Below are 27,993 nucleotides of genomic sequence, written 5' to 3' on the forward strand. Positions count from 1 at the left end.
TGCTACTTGCTGTCAACTGAAAATGACATCACAGATCTCAGGTCACCAGTCACAGCTCACCTGTTTTGAATTTGGTCACGTGACATTCACAAGCTGAGCCGTGATTGGTCGTTAGCCGAGCCCTGAGCAACTATGATGTCATTTCCAGTCGACAGCAAGTGACAAAATGGCTTCCTCAAATGGTTGGATTTTGCTGATGTACTCATATTCCAGAATCACAATATTAATTTAAAAAAAAATAAAATGTTTCGACTCGTGGGGGCACATATATTGAAGAGAAAATGTTCGGGTTAACTTCCGCTTTAATGTTGATGACTTTTCCAGTTATCATGCATCTTTTTCTGGAACCAGGTTAGCAAAAAAAAAAAGCTAATACAAAACACACAGCCAGATTTAATCCATATCTCTTTTGCCTATTTTCAAACAACTGAATGTTTACGTCGAGTCGCAAACAAATCTGTTGACACTGATGATGACTTTCCTGCCTATCATGTAACAAGCGAACGAACGCCAGCTGTCTATTTTCGGCAGGTTATCACTTTGAATCCACTTCACGGCTTCTCCGTCGCGCTCCGGCGACTTTAATGCGACGTTTAACACGACGGCTCTGAAGTTTAATTTATATCCTCGTTTGGGTCCTGCGCCGCCAATTCTCCCCGTCTAATCGGCAACACTCAGAAACGAGTGGGTGATTATTTTAAATCTGAGGTGAGAACAAGTGTGTGCGTGTAGTCTTCTTTTAACTGGCGTTTTGGTTTAATCCAATCAGACGCCATTGTTTTGTGAGCTGATGTGTTCGCTTCTTGCACGGGGAAATTGCCTAAATAATTCACACCTTCACCTAAAAAGTTGTGAGTCATAGGAGGCGACGGGCCATTTCAGATTTTCACTGACTAAATAATACATTTTTTGGGGGGATACATTATTCATGCATTAATTTATCTCAGGTTTGTTAACCACAGATTCGGACAGTCCCATTTCAGGTTCCAAACAGCTCTCTCAATGCCCATCTCACTCGATCAAGTTTCTTCTATTTGGCGCACCCCCGCTGTGCCCACGACACCCAGACATAAATACCCTTCTCGCTCTCCTCACCGGTCTGACCTTCTTTCTCTCCTTGCTCGCCCTTTTTGTATTCCTCATCCAGTCACTCCTGTCTCACCTTTTACCCTTTAAAAGCCCCCCTTCCCCTCTTCCCCCCCTTGCTGCTGTTAAACGTCCTCCACCTTCCAGCACCGCCAGTCGCCCTCCATCACGCTCATTTCAGGCCATTTTAAAAGCTCAATTTTGTGGTATTTTGTCATGTGTACGACGCTATCCTGCCAGGATGAGTTACACTGGAAGGATTTCATTATAGCAATCACTCCAAAACCACCAAGTAGTACGGACAGTCCCTTAGAACAAGAAACGTGGTTTTGATTCCAACTTTAATTGTCCGAATGGCGCATTTTCGTTCATTGTGAGACAGAATAAGGCGGACAAATACGGACCAAGTACAAAGTACGAACAGGATTACGTTCCAGATCACCTCCATGAAATCTGCAATCTATAAATTAGGGCCACCCAAAAATAATCTGCCAAAATGATTTTTACTGGTGCATCTAGGGCTGATCGATTATGGCAAAAACATAAATTTAAAAAAAAAATAATCACGATTATTTCTGCAATAATTGAAATCACGATTATTTAAATGATTTTTTTTTGTAAAAAAAAAAAAAAAAAAAAGTTTAAATATTTAAAAATAAGACCAACTAAGATTTTTTTTTTTTAAACACTATAATTATATAAATTATTTTTACACGAAACAGAATATATATTATTGTTTGCAAAAACTTGGGAGTTGGAATGCAGCGTGTGCACTGCAGTAGGACTGCTTGATTATGAGTAAAATATTAATCATTATTTTTGCTAATAAGTGAAATCACAATTAGGACAATACATTTTTTTGGGTAGAACACAAGAAACTATTTAAATGTAAAAAAAATAGTAAGAAAAATAAAATTATTTGAAAAAAATGCAAGTTTCGTTGGGATGAAACAGTTATTTAAAAATTAAAAGAAAAAAAAGTACAAATGTATAAATTTAAACAACGCAAAATTAGTATTTTTTTTTAATGATTATGCTGATTTTGTAATTGTGTAGTGTGATAATTGAAATTTTAATTGAATTTTGATTAATTGCACAGCCCTCGGCGCGTCCCTACTTTATGTGCATAAGGAGTGGCCCACATGATAGATTATTTTTATTATTATTATTGAGGTATTTTGATGAAAATGCCAGTGAAGACACCTGGAAAATGTTTACTCAATCATTTCATCAAACATTCTAAGGCAGCAAGTCATCCCAACGCTTGGTTGAAAATCCATAAGTACGCAGACAATAACACAGCTGTCAGAGTCATTTTTCAAGACTTATGAGTGGCACTCGTTGACATTTTCCACTTTAATCCAAGATGCAAAACTGTCTGTAGCTGACTCAGTTTACCGGAGGCGAGACTTTGGGACTCGAGGACAGAGGGAGATGTAACTAACTACCTACCAGGCACATTCCCAGTAAAAGGTCACCTGCCACATAAATTGGCTCATTTTGCCTCTCTTTGCTATTCCGTAAATACAGCCACAGACTCTGGTTATCATTTGCCTTTACGGCAGCAACAGGAAGCAATTTTAGGAGATGATTCGCAGATAGCGGCGGCAGATGCACAAGCTTTTTTTTTTTTTTTTTCCCCCACCCCACCATCACACCTTTAAGGCTTCAAAGATTGCACGTCTGGATCTCAGCAGGAGGCTCCGATTGCTGACCGGCCGGCCGTGATTACCTCGGCAACATTTTCCGGGAATTGTCAGACGGGCCGAAGTCTTTCTTTGCTCCATTAGCTTTGACTTGTGGCGTTGACCCCTGCTGTGTCGAGACTGAGTGAAGCAAAGTCAAAGCTAGTGCATCTGGGACAGGTGGGCTTTTGTTTGCACAGACTCGGCATTGCAACAACAAAGTAAATAGCTAACGGTTGTTTTTCCTTGTAAATGGAATGCACACAAAGAAAAGCAGAGGCAGGTTCAGAGGATGTAAACTAGCACAAAGTAGTAGAAATTCAGCTCACTGTTAACCTTTACAGACACATTCCCCGTTGTCTTGTACTGCCCCCTACTGTGCAACTACTAGAAGATCACAGCATACATCATTTTTCTGCAACGCTAGATTTTAATTGTAAAGCAACCGAGTAGTCATAAAATCCATCCATTTTCTTAACCGCTTGCTCCTCTCACAAGGGTCGTAGGGGGTGCTGGAGCCTATCCCAGCTTGCTTTGGGCAGTAGGCGGGGTACACCCTGAACTGGTTGCCAGCCAATCCTGGACATTCATAATACGGTTCATTTAAAAAAATATTTACATATAAATAAAATTAACTCATTCACTGCCATGGATGGAGAAGAAAAAAAAAAAAAAAAAGATGTCAAATGATGCATTTTTTGCTGGCCTGGCAGTGAATGTGTTAAAGTGGAAGTTTTAAAAAAATAAAAGAAAATGTATGGAGCCCCACTTGTCTCAATAAACTATTCTAGTTAATATTGCATTAGTGGAATAAGCAGCAAAATCCAGCATTTTTTTTTTTAATCAATATCAGAAGGCGGCCATTTTGCCACTTGCTGTCGTGGGAAAATGACATCACAGTTGCTCAGGTAACAATCAATAACAGCTCAGTTTCAGAAAATAGGTGAGTTGTGATTGGTCGCTGCCTGAGTAACTGTGATGTCATCGTCAGGCAACAGCAAGTATCAAAATGGCCGCCCCGAGATGGATAAAAACAGCTGGATTTTGCTGCATAGCTTATATTCCACAAATGTAATATTAGTCAAAATGTCATGTTTAGACTACAGACATAAAACATATTGCCAAGAAATGTGTAACCCTTCTCCTTCAAGTCATGGCAAAAAAAAAAATAAGTCCACACATGAGCATTTCAAAACATTTATTTCAGAAGAGGCAAAACATTCACAAACACCGAGCGGCTCGTGTTCACAATAAGCCAACGTTCCGTCGTCCTGCTCTCTCGCAGGAAAAATAGGACCGTCAAATTAGCCAAAGCAGCGTTCAAGACCAAAAAAGGAGAGAGAGAAAAAAAAAAAAAGAAAAAAGAAAAAGTGAAATGTTCAGTTCCACTCAGCAGCAAACTGTCACGCCGCATGTCCATTATGCTTGATGGGCACTACAAGTGACGATCCAAACTTTTTTTGTGGCTTTTTCTTCAGAGCTTGACCCAGTAAGTACATTTAAATTTAAAAAAAGCAGACAACATGACAGAAAGATTAGTAGAGAAGTAGACAGCAAATATGTGCAAGTCGCCCACCCCTTCTCCAACGAGGTGATCTATATATTTTTTTTTTCTTCCATTATTTGTCAACCTCGGTGTTCGATTTATTTCAAGTTAGCCCTTTTCAGTCCACGACACGCTCCTCCCCCATTTCAAGCCAGGTCATCACCACGCAAGCGCTTTGTTATCCAACAGCACGACTGCTACGTTTTGGTGTTTTACTTTTGGTTGGGAAGCGGGCGCCTGAAGAGCAAGATGTGAGGCTCTGTGGGGTGGGAAAAGAAAAAGTGGGCGGGGCACTTGAAATCTGATGTGTAAAAGGAATCAATCTACACTTAAATGAGTCAAGTAAACCTTTAGGCATTTTCAGCAGTGAGAAGTTAATATTGTGTCTACAATTAATTTGATAGCTCCAATAATGTTCATTTACAAATTTAAAAAACATTTTACCACTTGCTGCAGACTAAAAATGACATCATGTGTGCTCAGGGCTCAGGTAACAGCCAATCATGGATCAGTTTGCAAACATCACATGACCAAACCCAGAAAACAGGTGAGCTTTGAAAAATAAATAGGGATGCATGATATCGGTGGCCGATAATTATCGGCAATTTGATTTCATACAGATAAACCAGATAATAAAGAAATCCAGCAATAATTACAGACATGCCACGTTGGTCCATCTGTTATGGTTCAAATCAATAAAATTCAGCTTTACATACATTGAAACATTGTGCAAAGTTTATACAATGTTTCAATGTATTTTGTTAGACTTATAGTAGGACTCGAAAGCATATTTGTATTCAAGTTAATTTTGCAAACAATTATCGGCTTACTTATCGGTTATCGACATCGGCACTTTTAAATTATTGGTTTATCGGTATCGGTTGAAAATAGTATTATCGTGCATCCCTCAAAATAAAGCTAGCAAATTAATTCAAAATTAACTTCTTTCAGCTGAAAATGGCTAAATGAGTCATGTATCCCTTTAAGTCATAGGAAAGTCAGAATTATAATAAATACGTAAAAATAAATAAATAAAAACACGTGGTTCATAAATAAAACAAATTAAAATACACAATTATGGTAACCCAGCGTGCCTTAAATACATTATTTTTATTTCCTGTCATACTGTACTATAGCTAGATTCCATTTACACATTAAATTAGCAGCACTGTCTTATTATTCAGTTGTTTTTTTAATTCAATTTAGAAAGAAACTTGCCCAAATGACATCGTCTCAATATGAAATGCAGCAGTCTTATTTTGTTTTGTTTTTTCCAGAAATGTTATACAGTACTAGTACTTTCTTTACAAACTAGGGAAACTCAATTGCGCGCATGTGTTACCTGGCTGGTGGATCATGTAGTGCACCCATCCTTGGCTCTGCTGCACACCAAGGTTTCTCCATTCTGTCTCTGACATCAAATGAGTCTTTGGCACACGCTTGGCAATATCTTTGGGCAGCATAACATGCCTAGAAAACAGCACAAAGGGGGGGGGGTTAAAAAATAAATTAAAAATTAAAATAAAAACACCCCACACACATTGACTCCTGGGTTTCCATCATTTCAGGATTGCCAACATTATTAGTTGATTAGACGTGGTGAACACATTACCTGTATTCATATTTCTCATCGTCATATTTATCAGAGTAGTAGATCTGCTTGTGTGACATGGTGAGAGTCTGGTGGAGGAAGGATTAAAAAAAATAATAATAAAAAAAAACGTCAAAGACAACTTCATGGCAAACAAAATAAATATTTAGTTATCTAACTAACTAGTTTAAAAATAATAATTGTTTTTGCGGTAAGTGATTTCTTTGTTTTAAATCCTTTGGCTCGGTCGGCTAGGCTAACCTAGCGAACGCCAATGAGCATTTTCACATTCAAAAAGGCAAACAAAGCACGTACAACGGATGTATGTTTTGTAAAACCACAAATGAAACACACGCTACCTTCAATGATTTCTCGCAGATGTATATTGACTTTTCCTTAAATTGTTTTTGGAGCTCGACAATCCCCTAACTTTGTTTCACACTGAAATGGCAACGAGAGCCCGCTTTTCACCATTCAAAACTGACCTGGCCTCTTCTCATTGGCTGACACGGCCAAGAACCTCCGCTTTCATTGGTCCAATTAGCTCGTCGCGGAGAGATGAGGTTACTTAACGGCGCCTTCCAATTGGTCCGCTAACCGCTAACCAACATGTCAAACGTAGTGCCATCTACAGGGGCGACTTTACTATCAAATGCAATGCATGAACATTGAAATTACATCATAGCTTGCTCCTTTTTCAACTGCTTTTATTTTTGTCGACATCTAAAAGTATGCTATCAATGCAGAAAAGGAAAAAAAAGACAAAACCAAATATTGTGCACAAGCATTATGCACAATGTGCCGCATCATTTTGCTGACGACTTTGCCCCTCCTAGCTTAGCATCACCATAGCTACAAAGCTTAAAAGGGGCGTGTCGTATTTACATATGTTCATATCTACTACTAGATGCACATTGCTGATAGCACAGTAAACCTAAATAACGTGTGAGTGTCTTTGTAACGTATCCGCAAGTCAGTTGCATTTGGTAAGTGTATTTGCTCATTATTTGCTCTCAAATTGCTGTAGGTACAAAATACCCGACCGAAAAAAAAGATACATTTTTATTGCGATGTCAAATTATGTATGAAATCGTGTCAGCTGTCGTTTAATGATGAAATAAATGAGTCACCCGAGCAACTGCACGATAATGTCCACAATCCCTGTCAAATATAGCCGTGCGGACGTGTCCTTGAGGAGTTGGTCCACGTCTGCCTCTCCCGTGTATAAATACACATGCTCTCTTCCATTTACGCTTTTGAGTTTTTGTAGCGGGAGGATCTTTAGGTCGCCTTCACCTGCCAGCCATCAATCAAAGCCAAGATGTCGGTCACTTTCGCCTGACGCCACACTTCTGATTCACACATCTAATTGGTGAAATGCATCCAAATATGCGGCTTGGATGAAATTCAATTGGTTGAGACATTTCTTTTTGCCGATTGGCGGAAGTTCACCAAGACTTGCACGCTCACAAGAGTCCATCCCGAAACCCGATTGGTCGAGAGGCTCCTCGGACCGACGTGACGCAGATCAGAATTCCCGAAGTTCCCAAGTTGGAGGGGACGTTCCGAAGATAAGTGGATATTCAGGAGTTGAAATAATTCCCGAGGGACGTGGGGTAAATAGTCATTGTTGTGTGTGTTCATATTAGTGGTGTCGGGCATGTTTGTGGCCCGTAGTTAGCCGCGAGCGAAAGCGGAAGTGTTTAGCATCCTTTGTTTACCATTACGAGAGAATGTCGAACGTGCTTCCTTTTAAATTCATCTTTGTACACGTACAAACGCAAACATCAAACGCAACATTCGTCCAGTTGCCTTGATGTCGGGCTAAAAGCGTGACCTCATTGCCGCAATTGTCCTTTTTTGGGGGGGTTATTTCGCTGTCACACGTCAAATCTTTGATACAACAGGGATGTTATTAGAATGGGAGCCACCGCGTCATTACGTAACCTGTATTATGCGTTAATCCCATCTTTATTGCATGCGTGTGCGCGTATCACGTATTATCGCCCGTGCAATGAGCGTCCATATTTTTCCATTCCAAGCACAAACCTGCGTCCTTCCGGTCCATTTTTAGCTTGCACGTTTTGAACAACTGTGGTGTTTTGTGCAGGATTCTGCAAACCAAAAGGAAAATAAGTATCCTCTGTGTGTGCCAAGAGGCGCCTCAAGGTGGCAATGTCGGACCACAGCAGCAGCACTGGCAGCAGCGGCTCGTCCACCCACAGCTGGACGCTCCTCTCGCCTGAGGTCAGGCCTTGAGATGCCTTCACAGTTTACGTTGTCTACCTAACAAGGCAACACAACAAGCAAAATGCAAGCATCCTGTGGTGGAAAGTGTTCATTTCTTATTTCTTCTTCCACAGGAAGCAGCCGCGGACAACGTGGGACCGCTGGATGATGGCACAGAGAGCCTGGGTGACGCCCCCAGCCTGTCTGAAGACATGGCGGCAGGTGCAAAAACTCGAGTTAAAGGGCTTGAGGGTACAGTGGTTGTGAACATGTTGCAAAAAGACCTTGTTTTGTTATTGCAGGTGGTGTTGGGGAGATCAAGCCCAGTGACATTCCAGTGGAGTGTGTCTTATCAGAGGAAGGCCACCAGGTTGGTACGCCATGCACTCGCGTAAAGGGGACATTTTGTGTCAAATTGACTTTTGCATTGCTTGTATGCTAATAGTTGGGTCTCTGGGTGTAATGTTACATGGTTAGCCATAACAATCAGGAAAATCTGACAAAATATTGAGGACACCTCCAACCAACAAACCATATTTATTTCAGTAGGGGTTTTAACAGTATAACAAGTGTGCTGTAATTTTTTTTATCCTTAGGTTTTTTTGTTGTTGTTTTTTTTACAGTAGCAGGTCACACATTTCATTGGACCCCTCTGTTTTAATTTGGAAAAAGTACAATCAAAATGATTACACAAAATGTAAAATAAAATAAAAAATTGGGAAAACAATTTAAAAAAAAAATAGGATTAAATAGCCTTACAAATTCAGTTTGAAAACTGAAACTGACAAATTTACAAAAATTAAATAAATGTATCTCCATGACTGTCTAGTTGAATGTACAATCCAAATTGTCCAAAATTTTGTTTATTTCAGGTTTTAAAAAAATGATTAAAAAAAAAAAAATCATTTTTAGCGTTGAAAAAATAAGGGGGTGGGAGGGACCCTTACTGTAAAAGATAATAATAATAAATGGCATTTTAAATAAAAATTTGAAAACATTATTTTTCAAATATTTTTTTCTGAATTTAAAACTTAAAAAATACTAAATTTGAAAGATTAAGACAAAAAATGTTTCTGATAAAACCAGAAAAAACTCAACATTTTTAAAACCAAAATGAAAAAAAAAAAATGAAAATCACTTGTGTGATTTTAAAAGTCAATAAAACACATTTCACAATGAAATTTACCCCGAATAATGCATTAAAAAAAAAAACAAAAACAAAAAAAACTTTTTTTTTTTTGGGCGGAGGGCGAGTGGGATGGAATCAGAATAATCACACACAGACATGCTCATCACCAGGTGTGTCAAGAGACCACCCCAGAATCCGGTGACCGTCCCGCCCTTAGCTGTCCTCTCCAGCCTGAGCAGCCGGCGGCGTTCGATCCGGAGAACCAGGCCCCCATCATCCACGACATCATGACCAGCTCGCCCAGCGACAACGAGCATCTGGCCGTGGCCTTCGTCTCCAGCATCGATTTCGCGGTGCCGCCGGAAAATGACCCCGAGCCCGATGAGGCAATTCGACACACAGAAGAACCCGTCGCAGATGAGCAGGAGTCGGTCATCGACACTGTCGTCCCCGCTGAGGCGGTGGCAGCCTCAAACGCCGACGTCAACCGAGACCAACCAGAACCTCCAGTGGGCCCAATTCCAACTGATGATGTCGTCATAGCACCAGAGAGCATTGGTTCAGGACAGGAAGTGGAGGAAGAGGATGAGGGGCCGTCTGAGTTTAAGATGCAGGAGGAGCAAGGTGAACGTAATATCATGAAATCCATTTACACACACAAAAACATGTGAAAAGGCCAAACAATCCTAAAATAAATCAACATCACTTTAGAGGCCTCCCTGAGTTGCCAAGGTGACGGACTCCGCATGAGGACGGTGCAGTCCAGGCCGAACGCGTCGGACGTGGAAGACGAGGATGAGGAGGACGAGGACGACGAAGAGGTGGCCTTCGGGCTGCCGCAGAGAAAAGAGGAGAAGGCGTGGTGGTCGGTGAGCAAGTGCATCGTGGGTATCGCCGTGCTGCTCTTCCTGGGCGCCTTCTTCCTGTCTGGTGAGCTTATCCCAAAGCGCTTCACTCTGTCAGTGACGGCGAGGAGTGACGGCTTGTCTTGTTTGCGCTTGTTGACAGGTGACTTTGACGCCGGCGATGTGAGAGACGCAGAACAAAGCCAGGTCGGTTTGCCCGCTTCCTCTTGTCACTTCCAGTAAACACGCATGCACTTCACAAAAATTAATATAATAGCCCTTACAAGAGCTGTGTTGACAATCTGTCTTTACAATTAATGCTCAGGCTTTTTTTTTCACCTTTTAATACAGCTTTCTTTTGTGGAAATCACGACATCCAGTTAAAGTTCAAAATTAATTCTGAGAAATATTACTTCTTTTTTTTTCCTCAATTCAACTTTATTCCTCACATTGACTTTTTTACAATTACAATCTCATTCTCCTAAAATTGTAGCTTATAAAGTAGATGAATTGTGACTTTATTCTCATTTATTTTCCACATTCAGAGGTGGCAAATCCAGATCCAGAAAGTAAAAACCCTGCCACAGTTCGGCTTTAGCCCCAGGTTCCCTAGCTAGCTCTATTGGTGCTTGTTTAGCTGTTTGGGAGCTAGCTAGCTAGCATCAGAGACTAAAGCCAAACTGGCAGGATTTTTACTTACTGGACCTGGATTTACCACCTCTGCCCACCTTAAAAACATAAAAAAAAAAAAGTGAATACACACTTTTTATGCTGCCTTTTCATTGGAAAACAAAGTACTCAAAGTACCTCAACACACACCCACTAATGGCAACAAAAGCGAGTACACCCCTAGGACTCTTGTTTTTATGCTCCGTTGCCTCCCCTTCAGAAACCCGCTGACGCTCCAACCGATGCCGGCTTGTCCATCGCCAACAAGATTGGTGCAGGTTGGTCTTCACTGATGTACCTATACTGCATAAGGAGTTTTTTTTTTTTTTTCCCAAGATGTCTTTTTCTTTTTTTTCTGTCCAGAGTTCAAAGCCGCCCTGGACACGTTTGACACAGATGGCAGCGGAGACATCAGCACCAAGGAGCTGGGCACTGTCATGAGGATGTTGGGCAAAAGCCCGTTGAGGCAGGAGCTGAAGAAAATCATGAAGGAAGTGAAAGCGGATGGTGAGGAATTGAAATTCCATGTTTTCTAGCTGGAATCATTGTGTTCTAATTGGGGCAAAAGTGGCACGAATTGTGAAAAAAGCTGTCACATACACATATTAATATATTTTCTATTAGCATCAGCTTGGTAAGATCAAATAGTGTATTGTATACTATTGGTAAAATGCTAACATGCTAACTACACTGACAAGATTGGCAAAATGCGAATATGTTAGCCAAAAAGTTTGATATGGAAAACAAACATAAATTTTAATTCCTTTAAGTGGAAGTCAATCTTAAACATTTCTTGACAATAATGTGTTGTATGTGACATCACTAGTCTAAACATGACATTCTAATTAAGATTACATTTGTGGAATAAGAGTTGTGAGGCAAAATCCAGCCTCGGGGCGACCATTTTGCCACTTGCTGTTGACAGAACATGACATCAATGTTGTTCAGGCAAACAGCAATCACAGCTCACCTGTTTTCTGAAGCTGAGCTGTGATTGGTTGTTACCCGAGACCTGAGCAACAGTGATGTCATCTTCAGTTGACAGCAAGTGGCAAAATGGCCGTCCCTGAGAATGGCTGGATTTGCTCCTTAACTCATATTCCAGTCACAGTATTAATTTATTTTACCAGTGGGGCTGCATATAACATTATTATTGTAAAAAAAAAATAAAAAATGAGGCTTGACTTCTACTTTAATAAATTCCTACGCAGTCGGCAAGCTGGATTGGAAGCCGGACCATGCGAAACAAGACGTCAGCAAGTGGGTGAATCGAGCGTGGGAGCACCTGGAGAAGATCCGGCGGGAGCTCGCGGACGAGGTGGAGCGCTGGAGCGAGAGGAAGAAAGACGGCGAAAAGCGGCGCAACGACGAGAGGAAGGCGAACGAGCGAAAGCGCCGGGACGAGTGGGAGACCAAGAAGCCGCTGCGTCGACAGGACCGCGAGGAGAGGAGGAAGGAGAAGCCGTGGCGCAGTCACCAGAAGCAGCGCTCCGACGACCTGGCCGACTTTTGGCGGGTACAGGAGCAGAAGCTGCGCCGCCCCGCGCCCCCCCGCCCCTGCGCCTCGGTGGAAGAATGCGCCGCCCAGGAAGGGCTCTTCCCCGTGGAGCTGTCCGAGTTCGAGGAGCTCCTTGAGGGCTATCTGAGCAAGCTGAAGCGCTCGCCCGAGGAGAGCAAGAACTTCCTCCGGTGGCTGGTGGCCGGCTTCTTCAGCGACGGCATGTTCTCGCACGACCGCAGGGCGTTCGCCGACTTCGCCGAGGACGTGGCCGACATCCTGGAGGACATGGTGGACGCGGCGGAGGGCGGCGACGACGCCCTGGAGGAGGCCATGGAGGAGTTTGAGCGGGAAGCGCTGTGGAAGTTTTCCGCCGTGGATCAACATTGAGCGGGCGACTTCGGCGGACATCTTGTTGCCGCCGGAGCTGTCACCGTACTACATAATAAACACATCCCTACTCTTGTGACTCTGGGCAGTAATCCCCCACCATTAAGGGACCAGGCCCTTCCGCAAATCCTGAAAATGTCACCTATATATTTTTTTTTTAATAGAATTGCGAATATTCAATTAATAGTGAACCTGCAAGCTTTGATTTTTGGCTTTCAGTCTTATCCAATTGAAGACATTAAATTGTCCTAATAGGTGCTCACGATGGTTAAATTAATTTGCGAGTATGTGGGGGATTACTGTAATCTGATTCATTATGTTTAGTCGTGTTTTCCTTCCCACCTGTCAGGCCCACATGTCCTTCTCTAACAAATTTTCAGAAAGACTTTTAACTTGAATCTCTTAACTCTTTGACCGCCAAAAACGTTTAATAACGTTTCGTAAAATCACAATGTATGCCGCCATAAACGTTAAGTGACGTCAAATACTTTTTTTTTTTTTGTGAATATATCAGTGGTCAGTGCAACATCCAAGTGCAGCGCAGCCGTGTCAATGAGTTGTGAAATCAAAAACACCCACTAACTATGGCCAGCAGATGGCAGCGGTAGCTGCTCGGGCCCTAACTAGAGCTGCGAATTACAATGAAACATGACGCAATCTGATGAAATCGAACGTTTTCAAGGCTTACGTGATTGTTCACAACCTTTGTAACATTAAACCTAATTTGACGGAGCGTCACTAAACAAAAAATATTAGTATCAAAGTCACTTTTGTGGAGAAAATGTATCTTTTCTTTTAAATTTTCACTCAATGTCACTCAAATGACCTATTTTCAAATGATGATTACGGAATAAGGTAGAAACATATTTTTTTTCTAATGAAAGAATGGAATGCGAACCCATGTTTATGTAGCAAAAGAACACAATATTCTGTTTGCTTCGAAAAATGAGTGAAAATGCTCGAAATCCGCTGACATTGGCTGTTTTTTTTAATAACGTGTGGCAGTAAAAGAGTTAAAATGGCCATCAACACGCCAACTACACAGCACACGAGCAGTGGCAGGATTCAAACGGAACATGTGGACTTGTCCCGGCATACAAAAGAATTGTCCATAATGTTTAAGATGGACTAAATTCTGAGGGAATTTGTTAATTTATTCAGGTGTATGTTCAACACATGGCTAGTGTTACAAGGTCCTAATAGTCACAAAATGGTAGCATTTTTTTTTTCCTCTGTAATCGCTGTCATTGACATGAAAGCGTGAATTGCTGAACCCTTTTGCTAACCAAAACAGCAACACCTGCAGTCTGAATGTTGTACAAGAGCTCCCTGGGTAGGATTAACCTTGCATAATATGGATTATTGTTTTTTGGCTACATGGTCACGCCACAATGCTGTGTTGCGAATCAAAACAGCAGCACCGACCCAAGCATGTAAACAGTAAAAGTGGAGTTCTGTTGTAAACGAGGTCAACGCACAGTATTAGCTTTTTAGATTGTTTTGAAGCCTCCTAAGCCCAGTAGACTAACTTGCTGTTAAGCAAAACAGCAGCACTTTAACAGCAGACCTTGACGAGTGAAGTCTCACCTTCCCAATGTTTTGTTAACCAAAACAGCAGCACCTACCAAAGCTAGGAAGTAAGAATTCACCACACCTGTTGAAGTTGATTCGGAGAACGGCATCCTAAGCGTTCCAGTAGAATCTTGACTTGAGGTCGCTTCACAATGTTGTGTTGCTAACCAAAAAAGCAGCACCTGCCAAAGCACAAGTCGGAGTGAAGACTTTTTGTGAATGCATTCGCCACACAGTATTCAAGGTTATATGTTGGCGCCCCGATAGAATGTGAGTTTTGTGGCCGCTCCACAATGTTTCTCGAATCGTCCTCGGCGTTCGTGCAAGGCTGTTTACTAATGAATGAATGGCACGCAGGCAAATGTGTCATTTTGAGCTGTTGTTTTTTTGTTTTGTTTTGGGGTTTTTTTTTTGGGGGGGGGGGGGGGGGTGTCATATTTGAGTTCTCCTTGTATTTATTTAGTGGCGTAAAACTGCATATTTAATTTTGAAGTACAACTCGATGTGCCTTTTTATTGTGAACTTTCATGTGGTCCTGCTGAAGTCAAAGGAATATAATGTTCGGAAGGTGATTGTGACCCTTTTATTGTGCTTCAACCGTGTTTATCTTTGTTTTTGGAAGGTTATTTGAGTGACAGTATTTTGTTTGTTTGGTTTTGAGCTTGTTTGTGGTGTTTTCTGTTAGTTTAGAAAATGCATGTCTTTGACAGATTTGCTTCATGCCCTCCCCAGATTCTGCCCGGTGTTAAGTTCAATAAATAAAAACCACAAAATGAAATAGCATTGTCTTTTCCCTATCTTGCTGCATGTTAGCATTTTTTTCAGTTCTCCTGAAAAATAAGCAGATTGCAGAGCTTGATTTCTGTTAGTGCAGAAACTCTGGTTGCTATTTTGTTAAACGTTAGCATTTTTATTCATCCTGTGAGCTACAATCCCATGAGGTCAAGATGTACAAGTTGCTATCTTGCTATGTTTAGTATACTGTTAGCATTGTGGTAAAGTCGAGTGAAACATTACCCAACCACAGCAAGGTGTTATTTATCTACCTTTATGTTATTGATCTACCTTAGCACAGTTTTTGCCGTGCGCGCTCTTGCTGTATGTTAGCATACCAACTGTTAGCATCAAGACAAAATGTAAGATTTTTATTGATCCGCCTTGGCGCGCCAATGTTAGCATACCAACTACTAGCATGTTAGCATTGGATCATTTCATGTGAAATACTACGGGATGAGATGTAAAATCCTTATCTGCCTTGATGCTTTCTTTGTCAATTTGTCACGTTTAACTCTTTGACTGCCAAAAACGTTTAATAACGCTAAGTAAAATCGCGATGTATGCCGCCATAAACGTTTAATGACGTGAACTACGTTTTTTTTTTTTTTGTTTTGTTGTTTTTTTTATCAATGGGAAGTGCAACATCTAAGTGGAGCGCTGCCTGGTCAATGGATTGTGGAATCAAAAACATTGAATCTCTTTTTCAAGGGGCTGCCGGTGTACGGAATCTGATGAAATCAAACGTTTTCAAGGATGGCATGAATGATCAATGTCTTTGTCACATTAAAACTAATTTGCAGAGCGTCACAAAACAAAAATATTTTGTGTCAAAGTGACTGTTGTGGAGAAAATGTATCTTCACAAAACCTTGTTTTCTCATCTTTTCAATTTTTGCTCAATGTCACTCAAATGGTTATTATTACTAACAAACGGAATAAGGTAGAAACTTTTTTTGTTTTCTAATGAAAGAATGGAATGTGATCTTTCATTTGGTACCCACATTATATATGTAGTAAAAGTATACAATATTCTGTTTGCCCTGAAAGATGAGTTAAAATGCTCAAAATCAGCCGGCACTTTTTTTTTTTTTTTAAATAATGTATGGCAGTAAGAGTTAAATGTTAGAATACTAACTGTTAGCATGTGGGCATCTAACTTAAGTAGCCTATAATAAACACATTTGCTGTTCACAAATGACAATTATGGCTCCAAGCGTTTTAGCATGCTAGTAGTTTCCACACTAGTCGTCATGTCAACATTGTTAGAATTGGATATGGAAATCTGGAATCTGTTGATTACCTGAACTATGTCGCTGCTTGCAGATGAAAGGAGCATGGAGCATGTCCGCGAAACAACAAGCAAACGTGTCAAACGTGATGCGGACGAGTTCACGAGCAAAGAATGTTAGTATTGACAAGACGACCGGACGGAGCACATTGGCATGACGAAACCTCTGCGGACGCCAATCATTCTTTGAATTCTCAAGCAGGTCAGCCTGCGTGCACTCCACTATAACCTTTGCAGTATTAGGTACAGGCATCGTGTAAGTGATGTGATGTGATACAATTATAGCCTCGGTAGGTGCTGCTGTTTTGGTGACCAACTGGGCCTACCTTACACTACTTACTTGGGTTAAAACTTAACAATTAAACCAACATGTAAATGATAACAAAAACAAGCAGATCAAAGCCATCTAAGATTGAAATTATAATATTCAAAACAATCATTTTAATGCAAACGTAAGACTTTTGTGTCTCCTGCAGATTCTATGCTGATCACGATGACCTCATGCGTGTGATGTTTTGTATAAACTCCGTTCTGCTTAGACGGGCATGATTTGACTGATGCTATCTGTCAATCCTTACATTAATGCGTCCCGCCATCAGCATTTTCTTGTGGAAAATGAGGGCAGGTGGAGCGTTTTCCGCTGATCATTGCATCCCGACACGGCATATAAATAGGCATGATCGCCGTGACGGGAAGGACGCCCCTTCTAGCACATCACACGGTATGATGTCCAGTATGTTTCGTCTTTATAATTCTATGACACCACAGAGCTTACTTACATTTTTTTTCCACAGGTGAAGCCACCATGGAAGCCGCCATCTTGACTTTGGTCACCCAGTTCAAGGCGTACGCGGGAAACGACGGGTCTGCCAGCACGCTGAGCCGGGACGAGTTTCACCAACTGGTCGCCTCGCAGCTGCCCAACTTCGTCAAGGTAACGATGGCTACCGACTTGAGGGACATGATGGCACTTCCTGTTGTGCATTATCGCCCAAATATGGCTGTAAGGAAGCAGATGTGAGAATCTGAGAACATGAGTGGGTTAACTCCAGTTTGCTAATCTTGGTGATTTAAATTGCATTGATTTCTTCTTCTGGATACTTGTTGGGGTTTTTTTTTTTTTTGGAGGGGGGGGGGGGGGGGGGGGGGGGTTTGTGTGTGTGTTTTTTGTGTTTTTTTTGTGCCTGAAAGAAAATAAACTGAGATGACTTACTAACATGTTTTTTAAATTATTATTTTTTTTTGTATTTACTGCAGATATCTACTACTGAGAGCTTGTTTTTCCAACTAACTTTGCAACTAGGTGGCAGCAGGTGGCCACATCCACATGTGACATTCTCTCATTTTTCGTTATTTCTGTTCAGCCGGGTGAGCCGGATGCGGTGGACCGACTCATGTCATCTTTGGACCAGAACTCCGACGGCGAGCTGACCTTCTGCGAGTTCTGGCAGCTGATCGGAAAGCTGGCCGGCAAGCAGGGCGGCTTTGTCGCTTAGAACGCCACCGCCTCGTCCATGCTTTTATTCCTGGTTAACCATTGGCCCAGATTAAAGGCCTCTATTGTCTCCTCAGCTCCCTGTCATTCATTCACTGTACTCACAGCCTTGATTTTAGTGGCCCAGTTGTAATCCTACACGCAAGTATCTTGTTGCACCTGGCGGCCCAGCCAAGCGTTAAGCAGCGATACCTGCTAACTTGCTCACTATAGCCACCCCGTGTTGTTATTGTGTTCACTGTCATGTCTACATGATTTGTCTCACTTCCAAAATAGCTCAGATTAGTCCTTTATCAAGTGTATTACTATTAACTATAAATTGTCATACAGAAGTCCAACGTGAAATAGAAAAAAAACTTGGGACCACAAGTAGGCTAACATTTTTTCTTACAGTAATCGCCCTCACATGCGACTGAAAATAAATATGAGATTAAAGTTGTAGTTTAAAAAAAAAAAGTTTTCAAAAATGGTTGTTTGTCTATATTAGGCTCCAGCTCACCCATGAAAAGACACCAATTTACTCTAGTTTAGTACATTACATTAGCATAGATGCTAAAGTCGTATTTCAACTTTTTCAAAAAACAAGAAAAAACAACAAATTCAAGAAACAAGAATTGCTTATATTCAACCCTTGTGGACTACGTTTACTGCAAATGAGCTATCCGGAGAAAAAATGCTACTTCTAGCAATTATTGACAGAAAGGACTTGTGCTATTATGCTTACGCTGTCACTTTTTTTTTTTTTTTTTTTTTTTTGGTGCCGGTAAATTATTTTGTTGTTGTTGTTGTTTTAAGGCCGGTAACAGGACCAACAGGACAGAATACGTGACAAGATTTGGTGAAACATTTCCTGTTTTTTGTTTGTTTGTTTGTTTGTTTTGTTGTTTTTCTGATGGAAATGTGGCAAAATATTGTAAAATAATATAGATTGTTCTTTTTTCACCAGTATTACAGTTTTTTGTTGTTGTTGTTGTTGTTTTTACTTTTACTCTAGTCCGTCAAAATGTGAAGAGCCACTTCCACCAGTTGTTTTTTTTTTTTCTTTTAACTCGGGTATTTTTTTATTTGAACTTAGTTTTTTTCCTAGTTTTTTTGTTTGTTTTTCTCAGAAACTGAACACATTTTTTTTTAAAATAACTTGAATTGCACCGTTTCCAGAAAATATTCTACTGATGGACATCTATTTGTGGTCCACAACCAAAAAAAAAAAAAAAAAAAAGTGCATGCAAGATTGTATGTTAAATATCTACCTTGAAAGTATTTCCCCCTAACTTTCCTGCATGTGTAACTACATCATTCCTCATATGAATGTCTTTTTTAAATGTTTTCTCTTTTTTTTTTCCCAAACATGAAGTCATTCATGATTCTACCACGCCAAAACCACCACGTGTGTGTTTTAGTATCCATCACACACAGACACTTTTACACACATGCACCCAAAGTAATTGGAATTGCAAGCCAAAAAACCAAACTTGCATGATTTCTCGGTGGAAGTTGCCCAGCTGTTCCACGATCCCTCCTTCCCTCGCTCCCTCCCTCTCTTTTCTGTGTGCTCTTCCAGGTACACGCCCTTTCACTTGTCAGTGGGGGGAAAAAGTTTGAAGGGAGGCAAAAAAAAAAAAAAAGAAAAAAAAAAAAGAAAATCACGGAAGAGACTTTAGCAGTTGTACGAGTTTGGCAAGTTGCGTGGACTCGAAGCGGGAGTTGCTGCAGCAGCACAGGGAGGAGAAAGGGAGCTCCAAAAGTTACCATTTGCCCACATTTGCACGCTTGGCCCGACGCTTTTTCGGTGAGTGGATTTATCTTACGTGTCTGTTTGGCGCTTGGGAAGTTTGGCTCGTCGTTTTGTGCCACGTTTCGACGTCCATCCCCCGCAAAAAAAAAAAAAAAAAGTACGGCTTTTTCGCTGCCTTTCGATGCGTTTAGGGACCATTTAAAAGGGTGGGATTTACAGTTTGAAGTCAATAACTTTTTTTGTAATCTTTTCTTTATTATTTTTATTATTATTATTATTATTATTTCATTTTCTCTCCTCTTTAAGTTCCCTCTTTTTGCTACTTTGCTTCAAGATGCAAAACATATATGCTGGGTGTCCAAAGTGCGCAAAAACTTTGCACGCCAAGAGTGATCGATTGGCGTTTTAGCGAAGGTGTCCACCCACCCCGAAGGCAAGGGTGTGGAAACTGAGGCCCGTGGGCCTTAGCACACCAACCACAGTATTCGAGCAAGCGACTGGAATAACCGCCAAGAAACATCAGGGCCCATAAAAAAAAACGATACAAAGCCATAAATGTGATTGTGTTACTACTGTAAAGTGTTAAAACGGAGAAATGTTTATGACGAGAGATGAGACGGATGGATAGTTTGTTTGCCATAATATTTGGGGAGGGAAAACTTGCCAGTGATATATTTTTTGGAGGGAAAAAAATATGGATTAAAGTGTTTTCTTCCAAAGGGGGAAAATTGCATATAATATTAGTTGTCTTTAAAAAAATAAATAAAAATAAAATACTTTTTTTGGTGGTATTACAAGTTTAAAGTTGTACATAATATTTTTGTTTCAGGGAAAAAGTCATAATCATAATGTTATGCTAATATTATGTAAATTAAGTCACGTTTTTGGGATCTTAATACTATAAGTTTTTTGTGACCAAACTGTTGTAATAATTCTTGAAGTTCTATTTCTGGAGGGAAAAGTTATATTATGAGAAACGTTTTGTTTTGAATAAATAAATAAATAAATAAATAAAACGCGATTCGAGTCTAATCCCCCCCCCCCCCCCCCCCCCACACACACACCCCAAAAACCCCCAAAACAAAACAAAAACTTCATAAGAACATACAATTGGAACATAATTAAATAGAATGTAAACAATTAAACAGGTGTTGCATCATGATGTCATTGTCCTCCTTTAGTTTGTGCATCTGGGCCACCAGGGGGCAGTAAAATACAGAAATACATAAAAAAAACAAGAAGAGTTTAACAGCTAAGTGGCACAGTAAGCCACAGTTTGTTTTTTTTCACAGAGGATAAAGAATATATACCTGTGGGTATTATTAAAGGCCCGTTCCTTTCGATTGGTCGTCCATCTGGTGCGACCATTCCCGGTCACAACCTCAACATGCTCCTGCGTTAATATTCGATGATGTGTGCGTGTGTTGTCGCGAGCATTCGCACGCTCGGGGGATCGCGTTCGCTCAACGGGCGGGGAAAGGGGAAACCTCCAGTTGTAAGGCGTGTACATTTCAGGAGCAGGGCAGCGAGCAGTTTGTTTTTTCAGGGCTTTTAGGACAAATAAGGCGGATTAGTTGGAGGGACTGACGCGGGATAGGTGATGCAAAGCGCCGTAAGGCTGAATAATTCATGTGAGAAAGGACACGTACATGTTTATCTTGCTTTGTAGCGGTCGCCTTAAGGCTCAAGCTGCAAATGGTGTGTCATCGAGTGCCCTTAAACAGCGGTGGGAAGTAACCAAGTATCTAGGATATAGATGCAAGTACAGGACTTGAATCACTAATTTACTGTTACCACAATCACCAGAGTTCAGTATCTGCCCTCAAGTAGAGCGTGTGAGTACTTTTCACACTTTTGCCTAATAGTGGCCAAGTGCATTTTCATGCAAAAACCCCGACGACACACAAACATTTGACAGCTCACACCCTGCTCTAATTGTTTGCAGCTTGAAGTTCTGCTTGTTTGGCGCCACACTGGCTCCACTGGAGGATGGAAACAAGTCATGTTGCGCAAAACTTGCAAGGACAGGGAGGACATCGGGTCTTCTGCGGCCCCTCGTAATACCACTTTAACCTATAATAAACCTTGAAAAAAAAACTAATTATTTCTAGAAAAAAAATCTTGTAAAAAGAATAAGATATATTTTCTTTACTTTTTATCCCAAATTAGCTTTTGTTATTTTATTATTTTTTTCCCCCTGAGTTGTGGTTCACTCAGCTTTAAGCCCTAAGTGCGTTGTTCTAAGAAGTGTTACGTGCTTGTAGCTGTTGTGGCATTCAAAGCGCGCGCTGAAAGACTCCAGAGCACGTCGTCGCTTTGCTCTCGTGGCTTTGGGGCAAAAGAAAGAAGGAGCCGGCGGTCGGCTGGTCGGCCAGTAAATTCCTGCGCCGCAAAACTGCCGTGAATGGAATTCCTGCGAGGATAGGTCACCCACACGCACGCATGCTTTACATCTTCTGAGCCAGAGGGAACAAAAAGAGGAAGTGGAAAAGCTAGCAAAATAAAAGCAGTCACAGTGATAAACGTAACGCAAAAGTAGAATATCTACAGTACATATGCACTATGAATCTATGTGAATATTTTCCAGAAACAATTAAAAAAAATTTCTTTGAAAAATATGACTTTTTCTTGAAATATTTTTTTCCCTTGAAAATATGCAACTTTATTGAACAAATTTGACTATTTTCTTGAAAAGTGTCCTTTTTTTTCCCCAGAAAGAAATTTAAATGTTTCTTTTGAAAATGTAATTTATTATGGGGGTTTTAAAGACTCTTCTAGAAACAATATTGTATGTTTTAAAATGAGACAATATTTATTTTTTCTTGAAAAAAAATAATTTGCCTTTGTTTTTCTCAAACAAATTACATTTGCATATAGGAAAAAAAATGGCTCACTTCTTCTTGAAAAATGCAACTTGTATAATTTAAATGTTTTTGGGGGGTTTTCTTGAAAAACGCCCCCTTTTTCTTGAAAGAAAACTGACATATTGGCCTGAAAACAATCTTGACGTACACAAAAGGTCAGGAGGGCGTAAGGGAGAGTGGATCGGAGACACAAGATGAGCACAGCGGGTAATCCGAAGCGACGGCGGAAGCCTCAACAGATCAGATGACCTATCAAAGATCGCGGCAGCCATTGTGCCTCTCAATCACACGCTTGGGCCTTCTTGCACATGTCACTAGTGGAATCTTTTTCCACTCGCGGCACTTCAATGAAGCCTACCTATATATATATCTTATCTGTATTGTATGAAACTCATGTACCTTGTGTGTTGTTAGAGAGGGAAGTCATGGAGGAAGCCATTCAGACGGTGGTCAAGGTCTTCCTGAAGTCCGGCAAAGGGAAGGAGAGTTTGGGACCCAAAGACTTCCAGAATCTGGTCAAGAGCCAACTCAGCAACATCCTGACGGTCAGGAAAAAAAAAAAACCACACAAATCCTCATAATCATCTTTTCCTTTCATCACATCACAGTGGTTTGCAAAAATATTACACTGACTTCTTAGGGAAAAAGCCACAGCCGCATTTTTTTATGAACCCAGACACGTTAATGTGTTTTAACTCATTTGCTCCCAAAGAAGTATTTATACGTTTTTTTTATGTTTTTTTTTTTTTTAATGCTAGAGCATACAAAAGGCTTTGATGCAGCCTCTAAACTGAAGAAAACGCTTGAAACAATGGTAGTTATTACAAAAAAAGCCAGCAGGTGGCAGCAGAGTATAAGAGATCAAACAGAGCTATGTTGCAAAAAACTCTTTTCCCCACTGTTTTAAACAAAATTGTGATGAAACTTAGCTATATTCTAATGGCAATTTCTGCAAAACGGAAACAGATAGAAATGTACTTTTTTTCCCTGATGAAAGAAGAGATGCTAATTTTTCTTTTGGTAGATTCCATGTTTTATAGCAATAGAACACAAATACTCTGTGGGCCTTGCAAAAGCAGTCAAAATCCAGTAAAGGGGTTTGCATCAGTGAAAATGGGTGGGAGTGAATGAGTTAATGTGGTACCTGGAGAGCCAAGTATTTTTCATTCAGTGGCATATGCTATAAAATGTTTGAGAACCACAGCACTTTGTTCTACTTTATGATTAATAGTGAGTTGTCTCTGTGTAGGACACAGACAGCAAGGAGGCGGTCAACAACATGGGCAAGGATCTGGACGCCAACAAGGACGGCAAGGTGGGCTTCGAGGAGTACATGAAGCTGGTGGGCTACCTGGCCAATGCCGTCAGTCAGCAGCGTTGCCGCGCCAACGAGTCCCAGCCCGCACAAAACGCCCAGAGTGCCGCCGTGGACAACGCCACCCCGGAGAATGCAGCCCCGAAGACAGAAATCCCAGAAGTCAAGTTGGAAGCCAACGCGGACGGAAAGACGGAGATTAAGTTGGACGTCAAGACGGAGGTGGAGGAGAAGAAGGAGGGGACGGAGAAGCCTGCGGAGGTGACCTTACCGAGCATGAAGTTGACCGCACCGAGCGTGGAGTTGACCTCGACTGGCCTGGACGTGACCCCACCTGGCGTGGATGTGACCTCACCGAGCGTGAACGTGACCGCTCCTGGCGTGGAGGTGACCTCGCCGAGCGTCGAAGTGACGTCTTCAAGTGTGGAGGTGGTGGTGAAGGAGGAGAACGGCGTGGCGGAGGAGACAGAAAAGATGGCTGAGGAAGCGACGGAGAAGACGGCCAACGTGGCCGAGGAAGAAGCCGAGAAGAAGCCTGAGGAATCTGGCACCTCGTAGGGGACAATCGATCCATCCATCACATTAATAATAATAATAATAATTATAATAATTAATATGAATAATAATAAATGCACCACATCAACACTAAGAGCCACTACAACAGCTAAAGGCCTAAATTTATGACATATATGACCACTAGCTAGCTTACTTGATTTATCAAACATCTCAAGGTAGTTAGCTACCTACTGAGCTTACTAGCAATTTTAATAGCTTTCTGTCTATTTAGCAATCTCTCATCTACAAGTACCTATCCACCAAACTACCAATCTTACTTGTTTTCTAAGTGATTTCAAAATACACACATATAAATATGTAGATAAGACACTAGAAAGCTGGTAAGTCAGCTCATTAGTTAGCTAACTGCCATGGGGGGAAAAATGACACAAATAAATCATTATCTAGCTCTATCATGCTTTATATCACTACCATCTGATTAGCCTTTTATCTTGAGAAAATTGTCTACATAAAGTGTCTGTTTTTAGCTAACATAATTCACAGATATAAATAGCTATTAGCTTATAAATTACCACCTACCAAATATACTATAGCAAAATGACAAGAAGTAGGGTAAATGAAACATTATTTGTGAAAAGTAATTTGGACTGTAAAATAGATGATACACAGTAGGATTTTTTTTTTTTCTTTATTTTTTTTTTGTCAATTTATTTTTTATGGAGGATTTGAAGTGGTCATTCTAGATTGAAAGATGGCAGCCAGATTCTTTTCAATTCATTTTATATTTTGTAGAAAATTCCACAAAGATGGAAGTCACATTGTTACTATCAAGCTTACTAGCTAGCTAGATATCAAGCAACTGTATGTAGCTAGCAACCAAGCTAATTAGCTAGTTAACTCCCTAGTGTTGTATTGTGGTAATCTCGTTGACCACTACTAGAAACCTGACCACAACAGAACTAAAGTAAGCAAGTTAGCTAGCTTGTTATTTGGCTACCTACCACTAAAACAGCAGCAACAGGGATGAAGTGCTAACTTTATGACGGAGATGTGACCACAATCAGATTTATACTATGAATTACAAGTATTTGTGGTATTAAATGCACTAAAGCAATGCCACGTGCACAACCACTACACCAAAGCGGCCAAGCTAAACAACATACCACTGCTAGCATGTGCATGCCACTAAGAGAGCACATTTACCTCGTATCATGTGAAAATACGGCGGCGTTTACACCCACTCTGCTTGAAAGGGAATAGTTTTCATATATACAGCCACCCTTAATGCATCCAGTTGTAGTTTCTTATCATTCATGACTTTAATTCCTTTTATCGCAAATTAATTTTCTCACTTTTTTGTAACTCACAAATGCTTTTTGGTTCTGATTTTGGCCTAATAAACAAATTGTGTTGCCGCTAACCAAACTCTGCATCCCTCCTTATTCCCTCCTCCTTTTTCTTCATCTTCTTTTTATATCCTCACTTCACCTGGAAGCGACATTCGACCCCCAGCAGCCACAATTAGACACGGAGATCAGGTGTGCCACTTAATAATTGAGACTCAAGGAAGGAATCCAAAACTATCCTCGTGGGTTGCAAGGTGGGGTAGGGTGGAAATAGTTCTGAGTGAAAAGAGAGTGAGGGTGGATCCTCCCAGATTGGGATTGTAGAATATTTTTTTTACGATAGGGATTACAAATGAAAGAGACAACGGCAGCCATACCTCCATGCCAATTGGATAAACGCTTGCTTTGGAGGCCAAAAGAAACCCGACTGGAAAGAGTGAGAGTAAATCCTCAAAGATTAGACATTTCCACCATGGAACAATCATTCACATTGCATTCAGGGAAACTGGGATGTTGGATATTCAAACACATTTCTTCAGAGATGTGACATTTCCCAGTTCTCCTGAATGCAGCATTGACTGGAACCACAAACCTTTTGTTTAAAATATGCAAAATTCAGCTGTGGGAGTTGTTTGAATAACATTCCTACCGCCCAGGCTGGTGTATTTTTTGTTTGTTTGTGGCCGTCAGTTAGGCTAAAGACCCTGTTTGACCTGCCATTGGATCTCCACCCCGACCGGATTAGACAACACACACCCTTGGGACACACACACACACAATTTCCTGAAAGCCATCTTGTTTATCTAGCAAACTGAGCCTCTGAGAGAGAAAAAAATAAAAAATCCACCCAATATCATGAGTTGCAATGCATTTGTATGTAAAGCTTCCCCTTCTCCGCCCGTTTGTTAATTACGATTTAATGCTTTGTAAATTGCCACGTCGTCAATAATGCAGGCCCCAGGAAAAAGGGCTCATGTTGCACATACTGTGTAGTGTAGGCCTTAACACCACTACCAGTAACCACCACAACCACTACGACGTGCACAATGCAAAGTGCTTGGCAAATAAAAGTCATGTGCTCCTGGCACTCCCATTGTAAATATTGCGCACTCTGCTCAGCTTTTATACACCCTTTTTTTTTTCTTTTTTCTTTTTTTATATCACAATGATGACTAACATATTGGGCATTTGGGGCTTCTGTATTTTTATATACTTGTGTATGTATATTAACCCGAATACAGTGAACCCCTGTTTTTTTGCATATAGATATTACACCTTACACATTTTTGTTACATTTAAACTTATTAAAATACCCTTTTGAAAGTATTCCTTCGTGTCCGTTTGCACCTTCTGGCAACAAATGACTAAGAAATGAAAACTTTCTCATACTTAAAACAAAAAGCAAACCTGCTTGCTTCACACTATTTATTTTTTCACTCCCAGAAGAAATAACGCCTAAATTAAAAGTAGTTTTAGCTTAATGTTTTAGCTTAATGCTAACATACAAAACAAAATGCCATTGACAGGTTAGAAGAATTTAGCATAGATGAAAAAAACTTTAAAAAACAAAACAAAAAAACTGATGGAACAGCACAGCATACAAATTGTGCATCAAATAATACAAGCATTTATGATCTCTGATTTATATGCACTATGACGATTAGTCGGGGCCCTCCTATGCCTCTTCTTCTTGCCTAATTTACTCTGCATCTCTTCCCGTCGACCACAGTGCTGCCCGGCATGTTGTGGTGTAACGTGCCACACAATTCGGACTCTCGGAAAAAAAAAAAAATAAATCAGTGCTATAGCGGGGGTTCACTGTACTTCAACTTTCAAGGTACTGCCTGTAACTAATAGCAACATATCAGTCCAGCTTCCTGTGTACATAAGGCATGAATGTGTGTGAGATCTTTGCAAGGCTTTAAATGTGATCTTTGGTCCGTTGTGGGGGGGAAAAAAAGGGAAAACTGGATTGATGTCTTGACAGTGAACCTCATACCTCAGCCTGGAAACATCTCATTTAGTCTTTTGTCGACTGCTTTTTTCGTGAGCCGCGCCTAAAAGCGCTAACTCGACGCAGATGCCGAAAAAACAAAAACAAAAATGCGCCGGGGAGGAAAAAGCAGCAGGGAGTGTTAGCAAACATGACCCCACTCAAGATGGAAATGAAGATAAGAAAGAATCCGAGAGATACTGTGCAGTCCTGTATTGTGCCAGCTACCAGATGCAGTGTGCGTGCATGCGTCACTATGTTAGTTAGCAATCCATCAATTGATAGTATGTAAAAACTGTATCATTTTAATGCTTCATAAATGTGTTATCGCTGATCATGAATAATAAAACTGTGACAACCTAGCCCAACCAATTGGGTGTATGTGTCTCCTTGACCTGCACAATGTGTCTCTTATGGGATACATG

The 27,993-nt window shown here is 40.7% G+C and overlaps 4 protein-coding genes across 8 annotated transcripts; 3 read left to right on the forward strand and 1 right to left on the reverse strand.

Annotated features, from left to right (window-relative positions):
• Positions 1 to 3,954: 3,954 nt before the first annotated feature.
• cks1b (CDC28 protein kinase regulatory subunit 1B) lies at positions 3,955 to 7,620 on the reverse strand. Of its 4 annotated transcripts, none has more exons than XM_077506518.1 (4): positions 7,379 to 7,620; positions 5,930 to 5,997; positions 5,660 to 5,787; positions 3,955 to 4,576 (listed from the first exon to the last, which is right to left on the reverse strand). In XM_077506518.1, the coding sequence occupies exons 1-4, from the start codon at positions 7,568 to 7,570 to the stop codon at positions 4,530 to 4,532; spliced, it is 435 nt and encodes a 144-aa protein (XP_077362644.1). In that variant the 5' UTR covers positions 7,571 to 7,620; the 3' UTR covers positions 3,955 to 4,529. The 4 variants fall into 4 exon arrangements, with proteins under 4 accessions (XP_077362644.1, XP_077362647.1, XP_077362645.1 ...); XM_077506521.1 differs by lacking the exon at positions 7,379 to 7,620 and adding an exon at positions 7,039 to 7,367; XM_077506519.1 differs by lacking the exon at positions 7,379 to 7,620 and adding an exon at positions 6,394 to 7,019.
• Positions 6,797 to 14,132, forward strand: pbxip1a (pre-B-cell leukemia homeobox interacting protein 1a). Of its 2 annotated transcripts, none has more exons than XM_077506517.1 (10): positions 6,797 to 6,894; positions 8,019 to 8,155; positions 8,272 to 8,359; positions 8,440 to 8,507; positions 9,437 to 9,890; positions 9,978 to 10,196; positions 10,275 to 10,318; positions 11,001 to 11,058; positions 11,144 to 11,287; positions 11,992 to 14,132. In XM_077506517.1, exons 2-10 carry the CDS (start codon positions 8,084 to 8,086, stop codon positions 12,666 to 12,668), a joined length of 1,824 nt encoding a protein of 607 aa, XP_077362643.1. In that variant the 5' UTR covers positions 6,797 to 6,894; positions 8,019 to 8,083; the 3' UTR covers positions 12,669 to 14,132. The 2 variants fall into 2 exon arrangements, with proteins under 2 accessions (XP_077362643.1, XP_077362642.1); XM_077506516.1 differs by lacking the exon at positions 6,797 to 6,894 and adding an exon at positions 7,076 to 7,524.
• A 2,770-nt stretch (positions 14,133 to 16,902) lies between these two features.
• On the forward strand, positions 16,903 to 17,875 carry s100a11 (S100 calcium binding protein A11). Its single transcript, XM_077506901.1, has 3 exons — positions 16,903 to 17,025; positions 17,099 to 17,238; positions 17,669 to 17,875. Exons 1-3 carry the CDS (start codon positions 16,920 to 16,922, stop codon positions 17,798 to 17,800), a joined length of 378 nt encoding a protein of 125 aa, XP_077363027.1. The 5' UTR covers positions 16,903 to 16,919; the 3' UTR covers positions 17,801 to 17,875.
• A 288-nt stretch (positions 17,876 to 18,163) lies between these two features.
• On the forward strand, positions 18,164 to 27,930 carry s100u (S100 calcium binding protein U). Its single transcript, XM_077506900.1, has 3 exons — positions 18,164 to 19,588; positions 22,813 to 22,943; positions 23,648 to 27,930. The coding sequence occupies exons 2-3, from the start codon at positions 22,824 to 22,826 to the stop codon at positions 24,269 to 24,271; spliced, it is 744 nt and encodes a 247-aa protein (XP_077363026.1). The 5' UTR covers positions 18,164 to 19,588; positions 22,813 to 22,823; the 3' UTR covers positions 24,272 to 27,930.
• Positions 27,931 to 27,993: the final 63 nt, after the last annotated feature.

Source organism: Festucalex cinctus, chromosome 19 (assembly GCF_051991245.1).
Source record: "Festucalex cinctus isolate MCC-2025b chromosome 19, RoL_Fcin_1.0, whole genome shotgun sequence".
Classification (NCBI taxonomy): domain Eukaryota; kingdom Metazoa; phylum Chordata; class Actinopteri; order Syngnathiformes; family Syngnathidae; genus Festucalex; species Festucalex cinctus.

Excerpts from the sequence above, each read along its gene's own strand:
- s100u (XM_077506900.1), top strand. The coding sequence starts at position 22,824 with ATGGAGGAAGCCATTCAGACGGTGGTCAAGGTCTTCCTGAAGTCCGGC. Across the intron at positions 22,944-23,647 it reads AACTCAGCAACATCCTGACG|GACACAGACAGCAAGGAGGC; the intron begins GTCAGGAAAAAA and ends GTCTCTGTGTAG.
- cks1b (XM_077506518.1), bottom strand. The coding sequence starts at position 7,570 with ATGCCCGACACCACTAATATGAACACACACAACAATGACTATTTACCC. Across the intron at positions 5,788-5,929 it reads GATGAGAAATATGAATACAG|GCATGTTATGCTGCCCAAAG; the intron begins GTAATGTGTTCA and ends GCTGTTTTCTAG. Across the intron at positions 4,577-5,659 it reads CTACATGATCCACCAGCCAG|AGCCTCACATCTTGCTCTTC; the intron begins GTAACACATGCG and ends CCCACCCCACAG.
- s100a11 (XM_077506901.1), top strand. The coding sequence starts at position 16,920 with ATGAGGGCAGGTGGAGCGTTTTCCGCTGATCATTGCATCCCGACACGG. Across the intron at positions 17,026-17,098 it reads CCCTTCTAGCACATCACACG|GTGAAGCCACCATGGAAGCC; the intron begins GTATGATGTCCA and ends TTTTTTCCACAG. Across the intron at positions 17,239-17,668 it reads AGCTGCCCAACTTCGTCAAG|CCGGGTGAGCCGGATGCGGT; the intron begins GTAACGATGGCT and ends ATTTCTGTTCAG.
- pbxip1a (XM_077506517.1), top strand. The coding sequence starts at position 8,084 with ATGTCGGACCACAGCAGCAGCACTGGCAGCAGCGGCTCGTCCACCCAC. Across the intron at positions 8,360-8,439 it reads GTCTGAAGACATGGCGGCAG|GTGGTGTTGGGGAGATCAAG; the intron begins GTGCAAAAACTC and ends TTGTTATTGCAG. Across the intron at positions 11,059-11,143 it reads CGCCAACAAGATTGGTGCAG|AGTTCAAAGCCGCCCTGGAC; the intron begins GTTGGTCTTCAC and ends TTTTCTGTCCAG.